Raw genomic sequence first — 19,390 nt, forward strand, 5'->3', positions numbered from 1 at the left:
CCGCAATGGCGCGTGTTAAAAAAAAATAAAATAAAAACCCACTCAGAATTTAGCCCTCTGCCAGGCTGCTCGATATGGTTTCGTCTCATTTTGCCGTGATTGTCACTTTCTGAGTTGCTAGCCTTGTGGATTGATGTTTAACACTACCCATTGTGGATTTGTGATTTGCGTTTTGTAATTAAGGGGAACAATGGGAGCCCGTTGGGTCTCGTTATATATAATGGTTGGTTTAATTTGTTTCACTTCTATCTTGTTAATTGTAAATTGATCATTAAGATTTGAATTCTAATCTGTCACCGGGGTTGTGAGTATTGAAGCTAGAGCAATGATCCCGTTTTTAATCACTGATGATGAGAAACAAATTTTATAATTTTGTTACATATTGCAGTTCATATATTTTAACACTGTATTTTATGGTGTTATAAATATTGTTAAATGACTTTTAGTGTAGTTTTACTGTTTGGACTATAATGTATAAATTATATTACTGTTTTGGCAACAGTAGGTATCCAACTGTGTGAGTTTAATTGAAGTAAAAAACACACACCCAGCTGAACTATTTTTTCTGCATATTTGGTTGATGTTCTGTTAGGATACTCCAGAAACTGAACCCTACAATTGTGCTGGCCAGTGACAATAGTTCCTAAAATATAAACTGGGATCTGAAAGGACAAAAAATGAAGATGACACTTTTCCTTGACAAGAGATTATCGTCATAATCTCTATTATTGCAATGAAATATTATTTTAGAGTCCAAACAGATGAAACTGAAAAGTGAATTTAAATGTTTTATAAAAATGCAAGGCAAGGACTATTTTATGCCTTAAAAAAATCCATAGATGAAATCAGTTCTCTCAAGAAACCAGCCTAGGGTAAATAGTAGAAGGCACATTTCTTTCATTCAAAGATACCGCATTTTGACCTGATTACTTAGGCTTACTTTAGTATCACCGTTCATGGCCTTTTGCAAGATGCTAATGACGTCCGTGTTGAAGAATCGAGAAAAATCCAGAATTGTTTTCCCAGTTCCAAAGCTCAATGGCGAATCTATAAGTTCACAAAAAAATGAAAAGGTCATTAAGAGCTTTACAGATCGGTTACCAAAAGGATCAGTATTTCCAGTGGATAACTGAAAGCCCTTTAAGAGTGTACCTGTCCTTTCAAAGAAGTAAGGAAATACATAGATAATTCTATCAATTATTTTTTTAAAAAACCTAAGGCAATTGCGTATATGTGGTGTTCCGTAAGATTTTTTTTTGATATTTAACGTATCGATGATTTCAAATAAACTAGCGTATGTTGTGTTTTTGCAAGCCTATTTAAAAAAAATTAACTCAAAAAAGTTGCATGTTTCTGCATTTTTAAAAGAATGCCCCGTGGTGACAGACTCCTGCTCATATGTCATTCTTCCTTTGAGAACGAGCAAACACGCTAAGGTCCATCCACGAGAGGCGAGCAAATGGTCGGAGAACAGTCCGTGAGGCAGGGCTGTCAGTAGCCTAGCCAGATATGATCCTTACTTAGTAGGTGGGGAGAGGCAAGGACCTGTGACATATGGCTAGGCTCCGTCCTTGCTGAATTATTCTGAGGCCAGAATCAGATTTGGAAATGTCACTCATCTAGGTGGAATTGCCTTTACCTAGAGCTGTGGCTGTGTTTTAACTTGAATTAAATTGGAATTTGCATTGAATTAGAGAAGCAGCGTGGCCTAGTGGATAGAGCCCAGGCCTGGGCATCAGAAAGACCTGGGTTCTAACCCCAGCTCCACCACTCGTCTGGTGTGTGACCTTGGGCAAGTCATTTCGCTTCTCTCGTCCTCAGGTACTTCATCTGTAAAATGGGGGATTGAGACTGTGAGCCCCAAGTGGGATAGGGACTGTGTCCAACCTGATTAGCTTGTATCTAGCCCAGCGCTTAGTACCTGGCACATAGTAAGCGCTTAACAAAAGCCATTAAAAAAAAACGGGGGAAATACCTTTTCACTCTGAGAAGAGGAGATAGTTGCTCATATTTACTTGTGGTATTTTACTCTCTGCAAACAACTTCTCTTCAAATTTTTGGCTTCCAGAGAATAGTAATAAATAGCTTTTTGCCTCCAGTTTGAAAGGGAGTAAGGAGATCTGTTGCTTTTTTGAATTTTAGTGAGCCCCTTCGCATAAGGATTCAGTCAATCAATCTATCATCAGTGATATGTATTGAGTGCCTACGGCGTGCGGCACTTCGAAGAGTATAGTAGAGTTAGAAACAATCCCTGCCCTCAAGGAACTAAAACTCCCCAGAAGCAGCGTGGCTTAGTGGAAAGAGCCCGGGCTTGGGAGTCCGAGGTTGTGGGTTCTAATTCTGGCTCCGCCACTTGTCAGCTGTGTGACTTTGGGCAAGTCACTTAACTTCTCTGTGCCTCAGTTACCTCACCTGTAAAAATGGGGATTAAGACTGTGAGCCCCACGTGGGACAACCTGTTTACCTTGTAACTACCCCAGCGCTTAGAACAGTGCTTGCCACATAGTAAGCACTTAACAAATACCATCATCATCATCCCTGGAGGTGAAAGGTACTAAAATAATTACAGATGGTAAGGAGGAAAGGAGGATAGAGTGATGAGTTAATGCTTGAGTAGCAAGGTAAGTAAGAACCGAATGTGTGTCCATGTTTAGGTTTTTCAAAAAAAAAAAAAAAGCATTCCAAAGCCAGTAACAACCATTATTGCTATGTTTTCACATATCCAGATCTGGAATCCTTCAGCTTAATCAGGAAAACGAGTACATGCATGACAAAGTGGAAAAGCTGCAGAAAAGAAACGAAGACTTAGAGGAACAGTGTATCCAACATGGAAAAATGCACGAGCGAATGAAGCTGAGGTAGTAAATTTATTAGATTTAACTGTTCAGTGGTGCCTTTGTTAGGGGGTGAGAAATATAGCGGAACTGTTGGCTGTGTGGACATAGCGATCTCTCTTTCATAATCATGATGGTATTTGTTAAGCGCTTACTTTCTACCAAGCACTGTTCTAAGCGCTGGGGTAGATCTGAGGTAATCAGGTTGTCCCACTTAGGGGTCACAGTCTTAATCTCCATTTTCCAGATGAGGGAACTGAGGCACAGAGAAGTGAAGTGACTGGCCCAAAGTCACACAGTTGACAAGTGGCAGAGCCGGGGTTAAAACCCACAACCGCCGACACCCAAGCCTGGGCTCTCTCTTTCTTTCATGGTTTAAGCCATCAGAGCCTACAATCTGAGTTCTGTTGAACAACCTCTGCTCCTAGTGGGAATAGTAATATTTCCTGAGAACCCATTGGACTGAGTGCTTGGGAAGTACCAAATAAAGAAATGTAACACATTCCCTGCCCCCAAGGAGCTTCCAAGGAGCTTAATGGGAGAGACAAACTGAAAACTTTTTCCACTCAGGACGGAGCTCATTTCCCCTTCTCTCCCCATGATGTGTTTTCCCTTGAAACAGGTAAGTGTGAGACTTTCCCTACGCCCTCTTTTCCTTTTCTTCCGCTCCCTTCTGCGTCACCCTGAATTGCTCCCTTTCTTCACCCCCTTCCCAGCCCCACAGCCCTTATGTCCATATCCATCAATTCTTCATTTATGTTACTGTTTGCCTCCCGCTCTAGACTGTAAGCTTATCGCGGGCAGGGAATGTGTCTGTTTATTGTTATATTGTACTCTCCCAAGCGTGGGCAGGGAACAGGTCTACTAACTCTGTTGTACTGTGCTTTCCCAAACACTTAATACAGTGCTCTGCACACAGTAAGCGCTTAATAAATACCCTTGATTGATAAACCAAAATAATGATTCAAGGCTCAACTTAAATGCCAGGAAGAATTCCCTTCCCGATGTGGTTAAGCAGGAGAGTTAATACTGGGGTCAAAGAAAAAAGACAGGGTGGTCTAGTGGAAAGAGCCTGGGCCCAAAAGTCATAGAACCTGGGTTCTAATCCTGGCCCCACCACTGGTCTGCTGTGTGACCTTGGGCAAGTCACTTAACTTCTCTGTGCCTCAATTCCTTCATCTGCAAAATAGGGATTTGGTACCTCTTCTCCCTCCTACTTAGAATGTGGGACCTCACGATCTTCCCCAGTGCGTAGTACAGTCCTTGGTACATAGTAAGCGCTTAACAAATACCATGATTATTATTAATACAATTATATTAATAAATATACTATTAGTTATAATAGTAATAATGATAAAAGGGTTGGGCATGGTGACCCCTGAAGACCCCATTCTGAACTGCCAGTTATCCGATTGCTGCTGAACCTTCCCGTGTGGGCTGAAATGAGAGCAAAAGATCAGCACTGGAACTTCCCATTTTGGGTGCCCTGTCTTGTTAGCTTTTCCTTGTCATGTCATTCCCCTGCGGTGACCCCAGGGTTCTCGGCCCATGGCTTCCTGTCCCCCACTTTCCAGGGCCCTGAGCACCGGGAAATGGAAAGCACGGTCGGAACAAATTCGCAACTGCTCGAAGAACAGGGGTTTGCCAAATGGACTGGTAGTTAGATTTTACTACTAATCTGAGTTTATGTAAGGCCAGTAGAAAGATCCCAATTATTGTTATATACCCAAAGTAGAAATTTGCTGTTAAACTGCTGTAGAGTATCGGTCTCGGGTTGGTCTTTGTAAACATCTTATTTTATGCACTGAAATAGCGCAGGGATAAAGCACAGAAAGCTGAACTTTAAGTACACAGATCCACTCATAATTGCCACATGAAGACAACGAACCAAAAATGAAGCACACAGAAGGGCCGTTGTCGACGGGTGATACCTGAATTTGACACGTTCACTGTTCAGAATTCCTTAGATTCGGGAAAAAAGTATAAACCCCCACTGTACTGGGGCTCAAAAAATCTTTGATGGTAAAATCGCTATAGCACTCAACAGACTCTCTTTCGACCTATATACTTTTCCATTAGTGTTTGAGAAGAAGACGTCTGATTCAATCCAGTCTTCACTTTGCCAAGTCACCCTCAGGCTAGAATGCATCCCAAATATTTAGACAGTGATATACTTCATTCATTCATTCAATCGTATTTATTGAGCGCTTACTGTGTGCAGAGCACTGTACTAAGCACTTGGGAGGTACAATTCGGCAACATATAGAGACAGTCCCTACCCAACGACAGGCTCACAGTCGCAAGTGCACCCTGTCTGAAAAGGGAGTTACGAAAGCATGTAAAATGATGGTCATTGACTGCCTATCGTTTCCAAGCAGTTAATCAATCAGTCGTATTTACTGAGCGTTCACTGTGTGCACTGCATTTCCTGCCATCTCATCGGGACCCCTCTACTTCTTCTCCGCAGCTGTTCAGTAGTACCCCTGACGACTTGTTAAACATCTACCTTGTTCTACCCTAGAGGTGGGGGCGTTTTCTCAGTGACAGAAGTGAATTTCACACAGGCACACTCACATACATTTTCCATGGAACAGTAAGGAAATATTTTCTGCATGGAATACACACTTCACACATGAAATCACTCTCATTTTCCGCGTCAAGGCAGGTGCTTTTTATAGGTGCTTTTTTTTTTTATTTGGCACTTGTGAAATGCTTACTACAAGCCACGCACTGTACTAAGCGCTGGGATTGACAGAAGATAATCAATCCCTGTCCTACGTGGAGCTCACCCAAAGTAGGAGGGAGTAGGATTTAATCCCCATTTTACAGATGAGAAAACGGAGGCACAGTGGAGTTAAGCGGTTTGCCCAAGGTCACACAGCAGACAAGCGGCGGAGCCGGGATGGAACCCAGGTCCTCCTGACTACGAGGCCCAAGCTGTATCTGCTAAGCCACGCTCTTCCTCTATGCATAAATCAATTGTATTTATTGAGCGCTTACCGTGTGCATAGCACTGGATATGGCAGCAATACCTCAGTCTTGACGTAAGCCGGCCCTGTTCTTCCTCAAAGACATCACTCTCATTTCCTGGGACAGGGGAAAGTCAGGTGAAAATCACTTGGAGAGTCAAAGAGGGACTGAGACAGTGTTAATTTGGGGCGCTTTTATCTGGCTCGGAACATTTTGCTTTTCTAGATATATTGCCTCACCCAAGTGATGTGCGAAAGCAAATTTTGTTGAACCGAATAGCATCACATACTGTGTTTATGGCACATCTTTATCTTCTTTTATTTGCCTTTTGTGCATTTTTAGTCTTTCTACTTTTTGTTTCTCTGGTTACTGCGGAAACCATAATGCCATCGGTATGGGCGGGGCATAGTGACATCCACAAGTGGAACGTGATGTGAATCTATATCGTCGTTTATGCAATCTGCCCTCCTCTCTGAGGGTCACGATTACATGTGTGGTAGAAATGTTTATAGAAGTTTTGGTTCCTCTGTTTCCAGATCTTACCCTAGGGTCCACTTTTGTACTAAACTAGCACATAATAGTCATTTGCTTTGGCATGATTTCTTTTTTTTTTTTAATTCCCACTTTTTAAACCACTAGGTTTTCTGCAACATTCATCACTTATGAGGGCAGCAGTGGCCAGGCAAAACTTTTAGGTCCCCTCTAGACTGTAAGGTTGTTATGGGCCGGAAAATGTGTCTGTTCTATCGTACTCTCCCAAGCGCTTGGTACAGTGCTCCGCACTCAGTAAGCGCTCAATAAATACAATCGACTGACTGACTCACACCGTTTCTGGCAACCAGAATAAAGATTTTTACCTAAAAAGAGAGGCCAAATGTCAAAAAGCTGTGGTTAGATCAGTCAGTCAATCCATGGTATTTGATGAGTGCTTACTATGTGCAGAGCACTGTACTAAGTGCTTGGAAGGGTACTCTACAACAGTATTAGCAGGCCCATTCCCTGACTCCTTTAGAGGAAGTCAGACTCCGATAGGGTGAACACCCCAGATTCTTCCTGTGCTGTGTGGAGGCTAAAAATCCCTTCTCACGAGGGAGGAGATGGACCTTGCGAAGAGGCAGTCAGGAAAGGGATCAAACGCAGCCCGTCCCCCATCCTGGTTTTGTGCAAAAGCTCTGGGCACAGCCGCACTCTTCATAATAGTCCAGTGGTCTGCACACAGTAAGCGCTCAATAAATATGATTTACTGACTGACTCTGACTCTCAGTCTCTCCATTCTGCCCTCAGGAGCCCATGCCGATGTGTCATAGTAATAATAATAATGTGTGGTATTTGTTAAGCGCTTACTGTGTACCAGGCACTGTGCTAAGCTCTGGGATGAATAATAATAATCTAAGCTCTGGGAAGAATAATAATAGTTATAGTATTTGTTAAGCACTTACTATGTGCCAAGCAAGCAAATCAGGTTGGACAGATTCCCTGTCCTATGTGGGCTCACAGTCGCAATCCCCATTTTTACAGATGAGGGAACTGAGACCCAAAGAAAAGCGACTTGCCCAAAGTCAGCTAGCAGACATCTCTCCGGGGTCAGTGGCCTCCGGATCCCTTCACCCCGAAGGGGAGCCTAGATCGCCAACAAGACGCGGTCCCTCGTGCCGAATCGCTTCACCGTTACACCTCTCGGCTGCGCCTCAGAACGCCGTCAGCTATTTAGAAGAGGTAATTATCACCTAGTCGAACGGAAAGCGCTTTTTTTTTTTTGGCTGCCTCACGGACGCACGTTTCACTGGTACCTTGCTACGTAACGGAGCCCAACAGCAAAACTTTTGCTTGTCTCTTCTTCAAGCCACAGCTGTTTCCCTGCTAAATTCATCCCATCTGTCTCCCCTTCCGTAAAGCTGTAGGCAGTATAGCATAAGTACAGAAGCAGTTCAGTGCTATTTTGGATAAACATAGCTGAAATTTGAATCCTTGCCATTTGCGATGCACACATTTTGTTTTACTGCTGTAAAGAGAGCTGTCAAAATACAACTACACGGATCATTTTTCTAAAATGCAGTCAGATGTAAGGTTGATCGAAGACCAAGTGCACAAGGTCCACGGGTGGTCCCCTGACGCTCCCCCGATCTCTCAGCCGGTCGGTTTTCCACGGCCGGTGTGTCTGTCTTCTGAGAAGGAGGAGGGGGTTCCAGGCCAGAGGGTGGAGGGTCGCGGCGAGATACGTGAGATGGAGGTTTAGCGAACAGGTGAAGAGCTGATGGAAAGCTTGAAAGCCAGCGGTGAAGAGTTTCTTTTGGCTGCAGAGGTGGATGGCCCGCCACCATCCTTCTGAGGAGTGGGGAGTTGAGGACTGAATGTGTTTGTAGAAGAATGATCCGAGCAGCAGAGTGAAGTAAAGACTGGAGTGGGGAGAGACAGGAGGCAGGGAGGTCAGCGAGGAGACTGATGCAGTAATCCAGGCGGGATAAGGCAAGTTCTTGGAATAGCTAATAGCCGTAGTCCTTTGCCACGCTTCAAGCTCAGTGGCCCCTCTGATCCCAGGATCTCCTCTATGGCCCTCAGCGAGGGGAGGGAGCCCCACCGCTTGCTCACAGAACTTCTTCTCGTTCACAAAAGTTTAAGTAGGCCACGCTGGAGGCAGCATGGCCTAGTGGCTAGAGCTCGGGCCTGGGAGTCTGAAGGACCTAGGTTCTGATCCCAGCTCCGCCCTTTGTCTGCTGTGTGTGTTCCTCAGTTCCCTCATAATAATAATTATGATAATTGTGGTATCTGTTGAGTGCTTACTACGTGCCGGGCACCGTACTAAGCACTGGGGTGGATACAAGCAAATCGGGTTGGACACAGTCCTTATCCCATGTGGGGCTCACCATCACAATCTCTATTATGCAGATGAGGTAACTGAGGCCCAGAGAAGTGAAGGGACTTGCCGAAAGTCACACAGCAGACGAGTGGTGGAGCCAGGATTCCAACTCCCAGGGCTGTGCTCTATTCAGTATGCCAGGCTGCTTCTCCCACAGGCCAACTTGCTCCCTCTCAGTGTACTTCCCCGTGGGCTGTTTATTGAGCGCCAAGAGCTCCTGGGAGAGAAGCAGAGTCAGCGGGGCCCTGGGTGGCTGCCAGGGGGTTAATAATTGTCAGATGGGTTAAGTGCTTATGAGTTGCCAGCACTCTTCTGGTTAATGGATCGATTGATTGACATGAGGTAATAATTGTCAACAGTGCTCTGCACATAGTAAGCGCTCAATAAATACGATTGATTGATTTCCTATGTGTCAAACACTGTACTGAGCACTGGAGTAGATACGGGACAATCAGGTTGGACACAGCCTGTCCCACATGGGGTTCACCTTCTTCATCCCCATGTCACAGATGAGGGAACCGCGGCACAGAAAAGTAAAGTGACTTGCCCAAGGCTGATTGAATGGTCACGTACTAAACAAGTTGAAAGGATGATGGGGCTCATTGTTGTAGATCGCGAGGGCATCTGGCTTCCAGGTAATTTTCCCAGGCTACGTAGGAATCACCGACTAAGGAAATGAAATCGATACATGTTATTAAACACATTTACCCATGCTAAACCACTTCAAACTCAGAATTGCTGGAATAAAGACAAAATAATACTGTGTATTTACATAACACCTCTCATTAGAAAATCTCAAAGCCTTCACCAACTAATCCTAGCACACTATGAGGTGTGTAATAATAATAATAATGATGGCATTTATTAAGCGCTTATTATGTGCAAAGCAGTGTTCTAAGCGTTGGGAGGTTACAAGGTGATCAAGTTGTCCCATGAGGGGCTCACAGTCTTAATCCCCCATTTTACAGATGAGGTAGCAGGCTCAGAGAAGTAAAGTGACTTGCCCAAAGTCACACAGCTGACAGTTGGCGGAGCCAGGATTTGAACCCATGACCTCTAACCCCAAAGCCCGGGCTCTTTCCACTGAGCCATGCTGCTTCTCCATAGGAAGGGTGTAGGAAGGATGGTAGAACAATAAAAAAGAAATCACGGGAAGGGGAGAAGCAAGTGACAATGAAGATCCTTTATGCCACGCTATTAATTGACTCATTCGCTCAATTCGGCCAGTTTTTAGCATCATTGTCAGCAGCAAAGTGGACATTCGAGGTAAAAAGCGATTCCTGTTTTCAATCCAACGACCGTCTTCTGCTATCATTCAAGTTTGGTGAGCTCCATATTTCCGTCGGTGATGGCGTAAGTTCACGTGGAACTGGCTGACCATTAGTGGGGATGGAAAATTGAGTTCATTTTTTCACAGACACATGCTGGTGTTTTTCTAGTTGGGGATCTGGGTTCTTCCTATTAACTGATTAAAGATAAACAGAAATAGGCAAGGGCAAGCACCCTCAAGTAGCTTGAGAAAATTATTTAAACTGATTGAACGCTGCATGATGCTTCTCCCACATAACCTCTTCCAGTCCGGACAAGGAAGCAGTCGATCTGATTTTTAGCAGTAAAAATAGTAACAATAATAACATGGCCATCAATGGTATTTATTGAGAGCTTACTGTGTGCAGAGCACTATGCTAAGCGCTTGGGAGAGCACCGTGCAATACGGTGAGATTATTTCTCGAGTGTTCACTATGTGCCAGACACTGCAGTAGTACATACAACATTATCAGACACAGTCCCCGTCCCACATGGTGCTTACAGTCTAACTTAGGAGGGAGAACAGGTATTAAATCCTCATTTTCAGATGAGGTGACTGAGGAACAGAGAAGTTAAGTGACTTTCTCAAGGTGACGCAGTACGCAGGTTGTAGAACCAGGTTTAGAACGAATCTCTGACTCCCAGGCTGGGGTTCTATCTGGGAAGCCATGCTGCTTCTCCTGCCGCTTCAATTTTCCTTAAGCAGGAGGATCAGCAGGATTTTTTTTTACAGCATTCGTTTAGCGCTCACTATGTGTCAAATACTGTTCTAAACGCTGGGGAAGGTACAAGTTAATTAGATCGGACTAAGAGAGCAGCGTGGCTCAGTGGAAAAAGTCTGGGTTTTGGAGTCAGAGGTCATGGGTTCAAATCCCGGCTCCATCAATTGTCAGCTGTGTGACTTTGGGCAAGTCACTTCACTTCTCTGTGCTTCAGTTCCCTCATCTGTAAAATGGGGACTAAGACTGTGAGCCCCATGTGGGACAACCTGATCACCTTGTATCCCCCCAGTGCTTAGAACAATGCTTTGTACATAGTAAGCGCTTAGCAAATACTATCATCATCGGACACAATCCCTGTTCTGCGCAGGGCTCACAGTGTAAGTAGAGGGGAGAACAGGTATTTAATCCCCATTTTACAGTGGAGGAAACTGAGGCACAGAGAAATGAAGCGACTCGCCCAGGGTCACAGAGCAAGCGATTGGCAGGGCCAAGAGTAGAACCCAGGTGTTCTGAGTCCCAGACCTGTGCTCCAGCCATTAGGCCACATTGCCTCTCAACCATTTAGCGAACCATCGTGGCCTAGTGGGTAGAGCACAGGCCTGAGAGTCAGAAGGACCTGGGTTCTAGTCCCAGGTTCCACCACTTGTCTGCTCTGTGACCTTGGGCAAGTCACTTCACTTCTCTGGGCCTCAGTTATCTCACCTGTAAAATGGGGATGAAGACTGTGAACCCCACGTGGGACATGGATTGTGTCCAACCTGATTAGCTTGTATCTACCCCAGCACTTAGAATAGTGCCTGGCACATAGTAAGTGCTTAACAAATACCATAAACCCAAGACATTTTTAGGGTGTCCCCCAGGCAGGAGTGGTAGTTTGACCAAACTCCTGCAGAGCCTCCAGGCCTCGGGGTCACCCTGGGGCCCCAGTGAGCTAGTCGCCAAGCCCTGCTTCCCATAGGCGAGGTGGTCCAGCGGGGCAGGGGTGACCACTCAGGGCCGCTGCTCATCGGAAGACCAGGTACTGAATCCCACAGTTTGGTCTGCAACAGAGACCCAAGCCTCCTAGATCCCCGGGTAACAGGCCTACGATGAAGCACTTACTACAGTGCTCTGCATAGAGTAAGCACTCAGTAAGTTCCACCAATGGGTTGAGTGACTGAAATGAGATAGCATTTCAGAGAAGCAGTGCGGCTCAGTGGAAAGAGTACGGGCTTAGGAGTCAGAGGTCATGGGTTCAAATGCCGGCTCTGCCAATTGTCAGCTGTGTGACTTTGGGCAAGTCACTTAACCTCTCTGTGCCTCAGTGACCTCATCTGTAAAATGGGGATTAAGACTGTGAGCCCCACGTGAGACAACCTGATCTTGTACCCCCCCCCCCCCCCAGCGCTTAGAACAGTGCTTTGTACATAGTAAGCGCTTAACAAATACCATCATTATTATTATTATAGATTGGGTCAGATTTGGAGTCCAGAATTTAAAAGTCTGACCGACGCAGCGTGGTTAACTTCATAAAGGGGCCAGATCTGTTGGCTTGGCCCCTGTTTGGCCGTGTGATTTGGCCACTGTTAAGGGAGCTGGAATCATCATCATCTTCGAGAAGCAGCGTGGCTCAACGGAGAAGAGCACGGGCATTGGAGTCAGAGGTCATGGGTTCAAATCCCGGCTCCGCCAATTGTCAGCTGTGTGACTTTGGGCAAGTCACTTAACTTCTCTGTGCCTCAGTTACCTCATCTGTAAAATGGGGATGAAGACTGTGAGCCCCCCGTGGGACAACCTGATCACCTTGTAACCTCCCCAGCACTTAGAACAGTGCTTTGCACATAGTAAGCGCTTAATAAATGCCATTATTATTATTATTATTATCATCAAGGATAGATGTAGCAGAAGGAAATAACAATAGTACTAGTAATGGTATTTGTTAAGTGTTTATTATGCCAGGCATTGTAGTAAGCGCTGGAGTGGATACAAGCCTATCGGGTTGGACACAGTCCCTGTCCCGCATAGTGTTCCGAGTCTTAATCCCCATTTTACGGACGAGGGAACCGTGGCCCAGAGAAGTGAAGTGGCTTGCCCAAGGCCATGCAGCAGACAAGTTGCAGAGCCGGTATTAGAACCCATGACCTCCCGACTCCCAGGCCTGTGCTGTTTCCACTATGCCAAGCTGCTTCCCAACAAAGCCGCTTCCTTGGAAGAGACAGAGCAAACCGGGTCTGCTTTAGAGCCAAGAGATCCACACGGCGATGACAGCTCACGGGTCTTCAGTTTAGTGTTTCAAAAGCAACCCCCAAATGTTCTGACATCCCTTGCAAATTATTTTTATTTTCAAGCCTTCTCTGGGCCATTCATCATCATCATCATCATCATTATTTATTACTACTATCATTACTATTATTATTATTATTATCGTATTTGTTAAGCACTCATTATGTCAAGCATTGTTCTAAGCACTGGGGTAGATAGGTTAGGCACAGACTCTGTCCCACTTAGGGCTCACAGTCTAAATGGGACATTTCATTTTTATTGAAAAGTTATTCTTTTGGTGGGAAACTTCTGACCGTTTCAGTATTGGGAAATTCAGGTTCCAAGTATTTAGCGACCAAGTTTTGTTAGCGTGTGTTTTGGTGACCTATTTGCGTATGTGTGTACGCCTATACGTGTGGGAGATTTCTGGCCCTTTCAATATTGGGAAATTCGGGTTCCAAGTAATCAGTGACTAAATTTGGTTAGCGTGTGCTCTGGTAATGTATTTGCGGGTATGCGTATGCCTGTGTACATATTCATATTAATGCATTTGCTTACGTATGATAGCATTACTCTCCTTCAGTAATCTCGGTACAGGATGAAGCTCTGGTTTGTCAGAGTGAGTTCAGCGTGACTCAACTGTGTTACAGACCAGAGGCCATAGACAGATCATTTTTAACATAACCACCCGAAGCTCCTCCGAAATGACTTCCACACTGAAAGAGAGTAGCAAAGTGAAAGCCTTTAAAATAGAAAATGATCTCCTTTCGTGAAATACAAACAAGTCTCATTCAGGAGCAAAATCTTGACTTAAGCTTCTCCCTGAGACTGCCAGTCAAGCGTGTGGAAAACACTTGACTGGAATCAAGAGATTTTCAGAATGGCTGGTTCTGCTCAGGCTGACATCAACAGCGTTTCTGGAGTAGAGCCTGTCAGATATCAATCAATCAATGGTACTTATTGAGCACTTATTATGGGCAGAGCACAGTACCAAACACTTGGGAGAGTTAGAGGACACTCTAACAAGCTTACAGTGTAGATATGAAATGCGTAAGCCAGGTAAGGGTGAAGGAGGCTCAGTGGAAAGAGCACGGGCTTGGGAGGCAGAGGCCATGGGTTCTAATCCTGACTCTGCCGTTTGTCAGCTGTGTGACCTTGGGCAAGTCACTTAACTTCTCTGTGCCTCAGTTACCTCATCTGTAAAGTGGGGATGAAGAATAATAATAATAATGGCATTTGTTAAACGCTTACAATGTGCAAAGCACTGTTCTAAGTACTGTGGGGATACAAGGTGATAAGGTTGTCCCACGTGGGGCTCACAGTCTTAATCCCCATTTTACAGATGAGGGAACTGAGGCCCAGAGAAGTGAAGTGACTTGCCCAAGAACACACAACAGACATGTGGGGGAACCGGGATTAGAACCCATGACCTCGGACTCCCAAGCCCGTGCTCTTTCCATCGAGCCATGCTGCTTTTGGGACAACCTGATTACCTTGTATCTTCCCCAGCGCTTAGAACAGTGCTTGGCACCTAGTAAGCGCTTAAATACCAACATTATTATTATTACCATCAAGAGGACCTTAAATTATTGACCATGAACCCTTGGGTGATGAAGGGATTGGGCTCCGGATCTGTCTCTGTCTCTCTCTCCATCGCTAGACTGTAAGCTCACTGAGAGCAGGGATTGGGACTGTTTATTGTTCTATTGTACCATCCCAAGTGCTTAGTACAGTGGTCTGCACACAAGAAGCGCTCAATAAATACGACTGAATGAATGAATCTCCTCTCCCTCTTCAGTTTTTTCCCTTTCTCCTCCTTCCCTTTTTTTTTCATGGCATTTCTTAAGCACTTACTATATGCTAGGCACTCTACTAAATCCTGGGGTAGATGCAAGGTAATCAGGTTGTACACAGTCCATGTCCAACCTGGGGCTCACAGTCTTAATCCCCATTTTACAGATGAGGTAACTGAGGCCCAGAGAAGTGAAGTGACTTGCCCGAGGTCACACAGCAGACAAGTGGTGGAGCTGGGATTAGAACCCAGGTCCGTCCACTAGGCCACGCTTCTCTTGCTTAGTTTGTCTCCCCCTCTCCCCTATCTCCTCTCACTCTCACTCCCTATCTCTCTGAGCCCACTGTTGGGAAGGGACTGTCTCTATATGTTGCCAACTTGTACTTCCCAGGCGCTTAGTACAGTGCTCTGCACACAGTAAGCGCTCAATAAATACGATTGATTGATTGATTGATTTCTCTCCCAAACTTCATGCTCCGGGAAATCAGCAGCCTTGGTAATAAAAAGATTTCAAGTACCGTTGGCTCTCAGATGATCTGGGGGCCCAATCCTGTCCGGACTGTAAGCTCACTGTAGGCAGGGAATGTGTCTATGGACTCTGCTCTCTTTGTACTCTCCCAAGCATTTAGTACAGTGCTCCACACACAGTAAGCATTCAGTAAATCGCATCGATTGATGATTGAGGCGTTTGAAACGAAGCGCCACACATACCAATCCTTGGTGACTGACACCATATATCTGAAGCAAAATTTATTTTTAGTAAAAGGGTGAATGGTAGTTGCTAGTGAAATATATTATTTTGGTTATTTGCGTGTTCAGGATCACGTCAACAGAGCTCTCGGCTCAAAGCCTGGACAGTTTGGGATTCTGGAAGTCCATCATCACTGGATAGCTCACAAAGAACAATGATCCGGTCATTTTAGTGGACACGTATCAGCGTACTCATTTCCACAACTGTGGAGCAGCCGAATTTTCCACTGCATGATCTCGGGGTGGGTGCCTTTTCATTGCTTCCACAGCACAAAGCGAGATTATTTTCCAAACCAAGACCCGCCCCCGTGGTCCGCGAATCTTTTGACTAGTAGACATTTGACCGGTCAAACGTCACGTTGAGCTTGCTTCTCTTAGATTTTGAAAAACATAAATTTGGGTACGTGGGGGTGGTATAGGAGAAAGGAATATGGGAAATTAGAAAGTACACTCTGCCTGCCTTTCAGCAGCTGTGATTTAGGCAAGCCATAAAATGTCAACATTCGTTAATGACAGTAGTGATACTGATGCCTTGTATATAGGTAAGCATTTCCTATACCATCTCACCGAGAAGCAGTGTGGACTAGTGGATAGAACAAAGGCTCGGGAGTCAGAAGGACCTGGGTTCTAATCCCGACTGCCACTTTTCTGCTGTGCATGACCTTGGGCAAGTCATTTCACTTCTCTGTGCCCCAGTTACCTCATCTCTAAAATGGGGGTTAAGACTGGGAGCCCCATATGGGACGCAGACTGTGTCCAGCCTATTGATTAGCTTGTATCTACCCCAGCGCTTAGTGCAGTGCCTGGCACAAAATAAGCGCTTAACAAATACCGTAAAAAAAATTAAAAACTCATCTCTTGTCAGGCCCTTTGAATCGGTCCTTTTCACATGCATTTCTGTACGTGGGTAGATCCGGGAAAGTGCAGCCTTGTAACTGGCCACCCTTATTTGGTTGTTAGACCTCGGAATCCTCCCGAAACCGTTTGCTTCAGCAATAGTGAGAATTCCATCAAGGAATTCCTGCAGAGCTCGAACTATTGCCTCTTCAAGTTACCCTGACTTCCCCTGTCTTCTCTGGCCCAGTGAGGTATTCCTCCCTGACCCATCAGAGCTCCGTAAAAGGCTCCGGCCATTTAGGGATGGGGCTTCTGTTGTTCTCCTTTGCGGGGCAAATCCCATTCTGGCATTAGTCTGTTAACGCTGGCCAGAAAATACCGTCTTCTGTTGCCATTATGTAGAAAAAGTTGCAAATGGTCAGAATTAAGTCATCAGGAAACAGGGTGAGCAGAATGTATATTTTGCAGCCTGTCTTACCAGAGGCTGGAGTCCAGAAAGGCAGCCTGGTTGCTTACATGCCAGTACAACCAGGATTTCAACTGTTTCAGTAATCTTTGCTCATCAGACCCAAAAAAGCAGGGCGTCTGCATACGCCGGCAAAACCATTAGCATACAGCCTCGCTAGGCTGGCTAACAAAGCCCATTCGAGGGGATCGGGCTTCTCAGGCTGCCTGTCTATCTACCCCTGACAAAAACACCCCTCAGGAAAATCTGCCCCTCTCCCTCCGGCAAGAGAGGCGATGTCTGAAGAAGAACGCGTTTCCCTCCGTTTAAAATAACGGTGTTGCCTCTGAGGGCCCTCTCCGGTCTCCCTTCCTCCCTCGGTTCTTTCTAGAGGGTGGACTGGCAAACAGATCACCGCAGTCATGTAAAAATGATCTCGCACCGAATAATTCCCCGTCTCCCCTTTAATTGAGCTTTAATCGGTTACGATGTTTAAGAAAGATTTTGCTTCCCTTCCCCCCCACCCCATCCCTTTTTCTTTCGGGTGGGGTGAGGGGGGAGACACACTGGGGTGGCAGGCGGGGGGGGATGGAAAGGAGAGAGGGAAGGCAGAAGCAGATGTGCTGCTATAACTACAGGCTTCTGCCAACCATATGGCATCTTAAAGAAAGATGGTTGGAGCGTCTGGAGCAGCAAAGAGTCGGGATGGAAAGCCATGTGTCGTGTTGGTACAGGCAGTTGTTTGAGCTCTCCGTAAAAGGCTTCAGGAGATTGTGTAATGGAACAAATGGTACGGCGAAGCCGATAACAGCCTTACCGCTGCTGGAGAGGCTGTTGGCCCCGAGGCGGGAGCTGCTTCAGTTTCTGCCATTATTCCCAGTCCTTCCTTTAACGGCCTGGGTACTTGGCGGCTTTGACGCCGAACTTTTGGACTCACGAACAAGCCTGTGGATGTTTGCTGCTCCCAGATCTGTCGCCCGTTGGGCCCCGTCCCTCTCTCGCCGGGAATAGTGACGATAAGAGTGATGTTTGCTAAGCGCTTCCTCTGGGCCCGGCGCTGTACTAAGCGCTAGAGTAGATAAAGAATCTATCAAGCACTGATCTCAGTTGTCGGAGACTTGTTAACAGCCTTTAGTAGGCGCTTCTTGTGTGCGAAGCTAAGCTCTCAGCATCCTTCCCTCCCACCTCACATCGCCTAGAACTGCTGGGGGCTCCGAGGGTCTGTCTGCCCGCCTTCGGACTCGCCGCCTAGGTTTTGAGCTTCATGGCCCTGAGGATTCAGGAGCATGGCCTAGTGGATAGAGACCGGGCTTGGGAGTCAGAAGGTCGTGGGTTCTAGTCCTGGCTCTGCCACGTGTCTGCTGTGTGACCCTGGGAAAGTCGCTTTACTTCTGGGCCTCAGTTACCTCATCTGGAAAATGGGGATTGAGACCGTGAGCCCCACGTGGGACAGGGTCTGTGTCCAACCCGATTTGCTTGTCTCTACCCTAGCGCTTAGTACAGTCCCTGGCACATAGTAAGCACTAAACAAATAACACAATTAGAGAAGCAGCGTGGCTCATCATCAATCGTATTTATTGAGCGCTTACTATGTGCAGAGCACTGTACTAAGCGCTTGGGAAGTACAAATTGGCAACATATAGAGACAGTCCCTACCCAACAGTGGGCTCACAGTCTAAAAGGCTCAGTGGAAAGAGCACGCGCTTCAAGTCCCAACTCTGCCAATTGTCAGCTGTGTGACTTTGGGCAAGTCACTTTACTTCTCTGGGCCTCAGTTCCCTCATCTGTCAAATGGGGATGAAGACTGTGAGCCCCCCGTGGGACAACCTGATCACCTTGTAACCTCCCCAGGGCTTAGAACAGTGCTTTGCACATAGCAAGCGCTTAATAAATGCCATCATTATTATTAATTAGGGTTAGCCCGCTGTTGGGTAGGGACCGTCTCTGTATGTTGCCAACTTGGACTTCCCAAGCGCTTAGTACAGTGCTCTGCACACAGTAAGTGCTCAGTAAATATGGTTGAATGAATTAATTAGCATTATTATCATCATCCCCGCATCAGACAGCCGTCCTCAAGCCGAAGGGATTCTTCGGCATGAGGCAAGAGGAGTTTTCATCCCACATAGGCACCGGAGCCAAAAGAGGAGCCTTACTGGCTGTTGGCTTCTTGTTGTGTCTTGACTCCTCAGCAGCCTCTCTCCCTCCCAACATTATTCGACCTGGAAACGCAGATATCATCGCAAACCAGCACTTACCTCCCCATCCAGCGCTGTGACCGCTGAGAGAAACTCGGTCAGTGAGTCCTTCTTGGGGGGTCCTAATCCCGCCTCTGCCACACGTCTGCTGGGTGACCTTCGGCAAGTCACTTCACTTCCACTGAGCAGCGTGGCTCCGTGGAAAGAGCCCGGGCTTTGGAGTCAGAGGTCATGGGTTCAAATCCTCACTCCGACAATTGTCAGCTCTGTGACTTTGGGCAAGGCACTTCACTTCTCTGGGCCTCAGTGACCTCATCTGTAAAATGGGGATGAAGACTGCGAGCCCCCCGTGGGACAACCTGATCACCTTGTAACCTCCCCAGTGCTTAGAACAGTGCTTTGCACATAGTAAGCACTTAATAAATGCCATTATTATTAT

At 46.1% G+C, this 19,390-nt stretch overlaps 1 protein-coding gene across 3 annotated transcripts in view; it reads left to right on the forward strand.

Moving 5' to 3' along the window:
• The window catches only part of SDCCAG8 (SHH signaling and ciliogenesis regulator SDCCAG8), a 148,220-nt gene that overhangs the window by 110,603 nt on the left and 18,227 nt on the right, over positions 1-19,390 (forward strand). For all 3 annotated transcript variants that reach the window (XM_038761018.1, XM_038761019.1, XM_038761020.1), the window contains exon 16: positions 2,727-2,858. In XM_038761018.1, the coding sequence (XP_038616946.1) occupies positions 2,727-2,858 (132 nt within the window). The remainder of the gene's footprint in view (positions 1-2,726; positions 2,859-19,390) is intronic.

The sequence above is a fragment of the Tachyglossus aculeatus genome, chromosome 19, assembly GCF_015852505.1.
Source record: "Tachyglossus aculeatus isolate mTacAcu1 chromosome 19, mTacAcu1.pri, whole genome shotgun sequence".
Taxonomy (NCBI): Eukaryota; Metazoa; Chordata; class Mammalia; order Monotremata; family Tachyglossidae; genus Tachyglossus; species Tachyglossus aculeatus.